We start from the raw sequence: 7945 nt of genomic DNA, 5'->3' as shown, positions 1-7945 counted from the left end.
AAACTCATTCTGAGCTTCACAGCAAGATTAAATGCTAACATTTTCTATGCTGCTAGGCAATAATTGTTTATATTAGTCAGTTACTAAAGAATACTAGTATAGTTCTTAAATTCAGTTCTGTCATATTGTATGTGTCCACAAAAGAAGAATGGCTCGAGAACAGTAGAAACGTCTTAACAGCCTGAATCAATTTTTCTTAGATCTACTGCAATGGATGAAGAACTAAATCCAAAGATGCTAGCTTTGCATAATGCTCAGAGAAAACGAAAAATGGAACATGATGGTTCACTTTTTCAGGCAGTTGGAATTGTGAGTTTTGTTTTACCATTTTAAAATATTCACTTTTTAACCTTGCAATTTCTGACATGAGGCTTCAGTGCAGACTCCCGAGTTTAGCTGTTGGTATGCAATGGAATCTTGGGATCAGAGATAACTGTTTGGGCATGAAATTCCCTCGTATTTGCAAATACTTTGTTTTAGTTCTCTTACTGTCAGTTGTTTCAAAGTGCCCTCTGTACCTACCTTGATTAGGTAGAAGATATTTGTGCACATACATGCGAGGAGGCATGCTTCATTAGCAGAATGCACAAATGTGAGGCAAAACTGTCGTATTTATTTCACTTCTGCTTTCAAACTCAGTTTTCATATTTGTGAGTACCGGACAGTGGTCTTATGCTTCTTATTCTTTCATTTCTCTTTGAGTCTGAGGTTCCTTTTTTTAATTTGGTCAGATAACAATACCATCTGAACTACAAAGGAAAAGAATTCACGTAATCTAGCAAACTTGCATCGCTACCACGTGCGTTGTTTCTCTAGTTTGTGATTGAAAGTACCACATCGTTGTCCATCAAAGCTATTGAAAAGGAACTTTTTAGATATTCTTAGACTTCTGTCACTTCATCGGCACTATTCAACTTGTTATCTTCTCTAAGGGTATTTTGTCTCTATACTCTTTGATTCTTACTGTCATTTTTTAGTAGTTTGAAATCTTGGGCTTTGCAATGATTTGCATCTCTCTTCTTGGTTTCATTGCAAATTCCCACTTCTCTTAAGTGTCTACACAGTTAATTCTTGTTTTTTTCTACTGCATCGTAGCCTTTGAGATTTTGTTTCTCCAGCAGCCCGTCCATCTCCTAGATGTAGTCATCCATCATGTCTTACAGTGCAGGGTTACTTCTCTGAATGGTGTGGTCGTGCAAGAAATCACTGTATGCAGTCTTAGCATTGCTAATACAAGCATTAATACATCCTTTTTTTTTTTCTTTTGTTATGGGGTTAGCAGATTTAAAAAAACCAACAAAACAACACAACGAACATACTTATGCTATTGATCTTATTTGCTAAATGCTTTGCACTTCCATGCATGTAGTTCTGTTGCTTCCAGTAGCTCTTAAGAATTCACAGCTCTGCTACAAGTTTTATTGCCTTTCGTTGCCTCTTTCTCATGCAGTGGTGCTATGGCTGTGCTATAGTGGTGCTGATAGGTATTTCAAAGTAGCAGAACACAAGCAGTTCTATATTATCTACTGTAATGAACACAGACTTCTATGTTGAGTGCCTTTTTAAAGCTTATAAATTTCACCTTTTGCTAAACTTTCTTTCTCTATCTGATGAGTGTTATAAATATTTTGACAGTTTCTGCACAGTCAGAAGCTGAATGTTCCATGTAGTGGGGGTCTTACTGACGTAATTACAAGCAAACACTTTTGTCATCTGGTTTCTCTCTCCAAAATGGATTTCTGAGTGTACAAACTAGGCCTTGCACATGCACAGAAGAAAAATTAAATTAAATCCAGGCTTGTATCACATAGCGATTTGGAATTGTACAAAAACTTGCCACGACTTCCTAGCTGTATGGAAGCAGTATTTAATATTGCAAAGAGTGAAAATAATTGAAGACAAAATAAAATAAAACTCCAGGTTTTCTGGAAAATGAGAGAATTAGACAAGGACAAGGCGTACTACAGTAAGATTATGAAATAACGATCCAAATAATTAAAGGGGAAAGAAGTGAGCTATCTTTCTTCGTATGGAGGGCTGTAATACATTCACAGTAGGAAAACAATGAACAACAAAACAGGAACAAAACAGGTGAACTTATCTTACTATGAGATGCAGCTTCTGAGTTGTTTAACTCCTGTTATACAACTGTCTTTTTGACTTGCATGCATGTTTAATAACCCGAAAACGTGTCCCTTACTACTTTAAGTGCTCAGGATAATGGCAGCATTCTTAAATACTTGTTCTTCTTTCGCAACAGTCAGCATTACTAACAAGGCAAAATTTTGCAGATTCAACCCCTTGTTACTAAGATGGTGTTTTTTCCTTCCATCCCATCTTTGTTTCAGTGGTGGCTTTTTCTTATCCTAATTATACGGAGCTTTTAAAAGCTTTCTGATCTCCACATCTTGGATGCTGCCAGCAAAAGAATATGCTAAGGAGCTGTATCTGCAATAGAATGGCTCAGGACTGCATTCCCCTTGAGCCTTAGATCAGATGGGTTGGTGGCAGTAACCTGCACGCAAGCAGAATTTACAATTTAAATGCAGATAAAATCAACTGACCGAGCTTCCTGACTCTCCTGTCCGTGCTACTAACGCCAGCGCAGAAAACCATTAGAGACTTCAGTGGAAACCTGATAGTTACTCACATGAGAGCAGTGGTAATTAAATGGGTGTGTATGTGTACCTGTCCATGCCAACCTTGAGCCCGGTCGCCGGTGATAACCAGGATTCAATAATTACTTTGTGTAAGGGAGGTAACCCCTTGAAATCTGATCCCGTTTTTTTTAAAGGCTACTATACTTGGAATTATATTTGATCTCAGTTCTGAATGAAGTCCACTGTACATTGTAATAAAGCCAACATCAGTAATCAGTGACAGGGACCCCTAGTTTGGAAGAGGGATGCAGAAGGCCAGAAAGATGCACTATGCAATAAAGAGGTTTTTGTTTTACTTTCTCCTAGGGGTCTTTATTCCAGCAGACAGGTGACCGTGGAGGAAACGCATCGCTTGCTTGGAAACGTGTAAAGGCATGCAAAACCAACGGTCATAATGGAGTGGAGCAAAAGACAATCATTCTACTATCAACTGGTTAGTATCTTTAAAAAAAAAAAAAAAAAGTATGTAGAGGGGGGCAGGGGCTGTGAAAGAAAACTGATACAAACGTAACGTACCCGAGCTCATCTCATTCCTGAAAAATCTGGGAGGAAAGTGAATAAAGTGCACTTTTTTCCTTCCCCTCCCTCTATAGACATAGCGAGTAAACTTCTAGGGCAGTCGATGGATGAAAGTGGACTACCCCAACTCACGAGTTACGATTGTGAAGTAAATGCTCCCGTACAAGGCAACAGAAACCTGCTACAGGGTGAAGAACTGCTCAGAGCTCTGGATCAAGTTAACTGAGCTTTCACAGTAGTTGTTCCTTTTTTGGACACTGGTGAATCATCACCTAAAGCAGTCTATTTATATTTTCTATATCTGATTTTAGAAGCCTGGCTACAGTACTGCACTAATTCAGTTAGTTCAGTTTTGATCCCCTTTCTACTTATTTTGACAGTCTTTTTAATACGTTCTTTATGTAACAGTAACTCAAACTGTAGTGCATTTTTATAATTCTTTGGTACATACACTTTAAAGTCCATTACATTTAAAACACACTTGCAATAGCAGCTTAGAAATATGCACCTGATTTTAAAAAACTATTTATTTTTTGGCTGGGGAGTTGGTCACCAAAATCTGTCATTAGTAAAATGTCAGCACGTGAGAAACTGGCAATACTTCCATCCTGCTCTTCATAGGTAGCTGGAAGATTTGTGCTCTCTTACTCTTTATGTTCAAGTAAGTTTTTTTTTTTATTTTAATATTTTTTTTATAAGAAACAACGATGCTTTGCAGCAGTGCATTGTAGCCACAATCGCACAATATATTTTCTTAAAAAATACCAGCAGTTCCTCATGCAATATATCTGCATTTATAAAAACTAGTTTTTAAGAAGAACCTTTTGTTTGCCTACGAAATCATGTTAAAACCTGGATTATGTCATTATTTTAGTCACATTGTAAAATAAATTGTTCTTAAATGCTGTCTGACGCTTTTGACTTAAGAGTGTGATTAGTTGAAGGGAAAGGATTTATCTGGGAAGGGCTAACAGCATTTTATTTGGGTACATTCTCAATTTAGAGAGAGAGTTTGATGTTCTTAAAGTAGTCACTTTGCCAGCTTAAAGGAAATCCCTGCCTGTAGTTGTTGAAGTTAATGCTAATATTGTGTATGACCTTAAATCTAAATGTTCAGCTTACCCTGTGTGGTATAGGTGATATTTCAAGCAGATTGTAAAACATCTTGCATTGTTAGCAGTTTTATCTAGTACATCGAGTTGCTCAATATTTTAATGTTTTGGTTTTAAGCACCTTGTTGCTATTAACATCCGTATATTTTCGTGTAGATTTCAATAACTTGAATATATTTAGAAGCCTTTTTATTTAGAAATATATAGTTGTCACAAACATCTTATTTTCCTATATGTACTGTACAAAACCTTCATTCACTCGTTCTTTTGCTCTTTGTGGTTGGATCTAACACTAACTGTATTGTTTTCTTACATCAATAAACTATATGTGGACCAGGCCCCCTTGGGGAGTGTGTTATCTGAGAAAAATGAGATAATTTATATTTTTGTTAGTGGTTACTGTTCATCCGTGTTCCCTTTTTAACTTAGACTTATTGGAAATCACAGCTTCCTTATTTGGATCATACCATCTCCAACTTAATTACTTGAGCCTATTCAGTACTAAATTCTCCTAGACAGTGTTGTACTACCGCTGGCCAAAGATGTTAAATTTTTTAATCTGTTATCGCACCAGTTAGCAAACTTGAAAGGGAGAAGACAGCATATTTGTGTTACTTCAGAGCAAAAAAGCTTTTCCCTTGAGAACAGCTTAGAGGCTTGTCTCTGGAAGCATTATCAAGGTAACACTGGAAAGCAGGAAAAGATAAAATTGACAAGAGGGATCAATTAAGGATGAACTTAAAACTGTAGTGAGAAATGAAGCTGATGATCTATGATATAAAGAAAGGTTGTTCTGAATTGTTATGCTGTTGACTCGGTAACTTTGCTGTCCTAAAACACATTACTGATACAACTTTGTAACGTGTAAATAGGGTCAAGATATTCTATGCATTCTCCAAACTACTTTAAGAAACTTATTTCAATGTAAGAAATGAAATGCGGAATGTCACTATTTGTTTTGGAAACTTTGGTTTCATTGAACTCCTTTAGAGTACTTTGAAATCAATGTAATGGTGTATAAGCTTAACCTGCTTCTTAAAAATACTGTTACAGTTTTATTGAAGCAAGAGCACTTTCCAAACTGCCACAGCTGTGCTAGTGAAACTAAACAATCAACGTAAAAAGATAAGGCACTGGTAGCAGAATATGGTTGTGTGTTGGAGTAGAAGTTGCATAGGGAGAGAAAAGCACTAAGCGTGGACTTCAGGATTTGGGCAGAGAGAACATCTTGAATATACACACCTAGTAAATACTAAGGGTTTGTAGTGAAACCCTTACGTGTGGATGGCGTGCTTCCCATGGCAGCACTTTCTCCAGCAGCAGTAGAAGTTGCGATAGGAAAGTCGGTAAAGGCTTAAGAAAGGCACCAGCAGACATAGGTTTAAATGAGCACTATTTCACCTAAGACTCTTCCTCATTCATATAGGTTTTCTGTCATACGTACTAACGAGGCACAGCATGTTGTTTACTGTGCTTGTAGAGGTGAATGAAATGAGACTGAACTGCAGTACGCGGAGCAGTCTGCACTCTGGGCAACTGCAAAATTAAAGAGCCTCAGCCTGAAAACGTAACCTTTAAAATTACACAGAAGATTTCAACTGTTCCCTTCCCCCCCCCCTCTCACCAAGCCCTAATTCTTGTAACAGTAATTCTCAGGCCCTGCCCGCTGTATCTGTACTCCAGAAGTTTTAGCTTCCCTACGTTTTTAAGACTAAGAACAATGCACTGTAGTTACTGAGAACAGCTCCTCAGCTCTTAGAAATGCTGAAGAAAGCATGGGAAAGTAACATGGCTCTGGGCTAGTCAGAGCTGTGCTAAACATCGCTACAGGTTTGCAAAACCTGGGGGCAGTCCTTTTAGCTGCCACACTTTCTTTCCTTAGATTTCAGGACTCTACACCCTCATGCTAACCCTTCTTTGGAGGTCAGGATTTTTGTATACATTCATTTCTATAGGTTTGCTTCATAATTTTGGGTAAGTTTTTTTTTCTTGAAGTGTTGAGGCACTATCTTAGAGCACTTACTCTTCACCAGTAGTAAAGAAGGAACTGCAGCTGGATGCAGTATTTGCTTTTGCAAACGTGCTAAATTATGTTTTCCACAAAGTAAGAGGAACAAAGTTGCTTTCAGCAGCTTATCAGGACTGCAGCAGTAATCAAACCATGCATATCACTGAGTGGTTGTCCAGCAACTTAGGTGTAATATACTTAATGTTGCCTGGAGTCCGGAGTGCACGCTTCCTACCGCACCTTCTGCCATGTAGTAAGATGGGCTTGGACTGTATATTGATCTTGAAAAGCCTTTAGGTATAACAGAAACACTTTACTATTAACAGTTTCCATTCCTGTTGTACGCACAAATTCCCTGACTGTAATTATGAATCACTTTAAAGAGACAGATGCCAGAAAGAACAATTAAAACTCTACGTGCTAGCAATGAAATAAAGGTATAGGGATCAAAAAATATTACAGGTTTAACAACCGCATATATAGTAGTAACTTTCATTATGTAAACAGCTAAACAAGGGTAGCTGAAGACAGAAATGGGAGCTGTTCCACTGGTATCTGTTAGCAGGCTTCCTCTGTTGTTAAACCACTGAATGAATCATTTTCTTCCATGAATCCAGGAGGCAGGAGCACCCTCCTACTGCGAGGCAGGCACTAGAGGATAGGCCTGAGGTCAATCATCTGTTCTCCATCCCCTCTGATGAGCTGCTACTGAACAGCGCACACAATTCACCCAAATGTCACTGCACTTATGGATATTATTCAGATTGCAATTATCCAGCATGAAAAGAAACATTTCACAGGCCAGGAGTACTCTGTAGGAAGGCCAGTATTGTCATAGGAACTCGTGAGCTCGATATCCAGCTTTCATTAGCAATCATACGCTTGACTCCCTGGAAAGCTCCAATCTCAAGAGCTGTGATTTTGGTCCATGTTCTAAAACTTGAGGTGTCATTTTCCTTCTGCTTCCCTGCTTACCTTGAGCAAAGCTTGCCAAGTTACCAAAAAGTTAAGAGTTTGCTACTGGATTTATACAGTATGGTAGATTTTGTGAATAACTGCAGTATTCTCTCATGAAAAAGTGGTATATTTTGATGGAATTCTTTTCTGGAACCAAGTACAACCTATTGCAATTGTATTTCTCTTGAAAACATTTTGACATACTTGTGATTGTACTTCTTTTTGATTGTGTAACAGTATAAAATTCAATAAAAGAGAGGGTTTGTTTCTAATTTGTGACATCTGTGATCTTTCTGTTCATCAATTATCCCAGTTCTGAAAGACGGACATGGCAAAAACACTCCAAAAAAAAAAAAAAAAAGTAGTAAATACACACTATGCAGCACAACTGAAACTTGCGTGTCTGAGTTGCAACCCACCTCCTGCTGAAGTCAACAACCTTGGTCACTGAACATACACATGGTCTGTTTTCCAAAAGCATTTATAAATTGTTTTCGCCCTTACAGCCAAAACCACTCACAATGGTTATCCCATCTAATTAAGTACACTATGCCCTTGAAAAGAAGAGATAAAGCATACAATTCAAGTCTACCACCAGGGATTGTGCAGGTGCTGCTGTGGGGAACCATAGAGAAGAGAGCAATGGATATGGAGCCAGTGGGACAAAAGTTTTAAAAGAAACCTCTGAG

General features: G+C 38.0%; 1 protein-coding gene across 4 annotated transcripts in view; it reads left to right on the top strand.

Annotated features, from left to right (window-relative positions):
- HIF1A (hypoxia inducible factor 1 alpha subunit) overlaps window positions 1-7528 on the top strand; it is a 30231-nt gene extending 22703 nt beyond the window's left edge. For 3 of the 4 annotated variants that reach the window (XM_021403704.1, XM_021403702.1, XM_021403703.1), the window contains exons 13-15: window positions 201-309; window positions 2967-3093; window positions 3254-7528. In XM_021403704.1, coding sequence (XP_021259379.1) covers window positions 201-309; window positions 2967-3093; window positions 3254-3405 — 388 coding nt within the window. In that variant the 3' untranslated portion in view covers window positions 3406-7528. The remainder of the gene's footprint in view (window positions 1-200; window positions 310-2966; window positions 3094-3253) is intronic. The other variant, XR_002440851.1, reaches the window with a different exon arrangement.

The sequence above is a fragment of the Numida meleagris genome, chromosome 6 (assembly GCF_002078875.1).
Source record: "Numida meleagris isolate 19003 breed g44 Domestic line chromosome 6, NumMel1.0, whole genome shotgun sequence".
Classification (NCBI taxonomy): domain Eukaryota; kingdom Metazoa; phylum Chordata; class Aves; order Galliformes; family Numididae; genus Numida; species Numida meleagris.
Note: the sequence above shows the minus strand (reverse complement) of the source record. Positions and strands in the feature narration are given on the sequence as shown.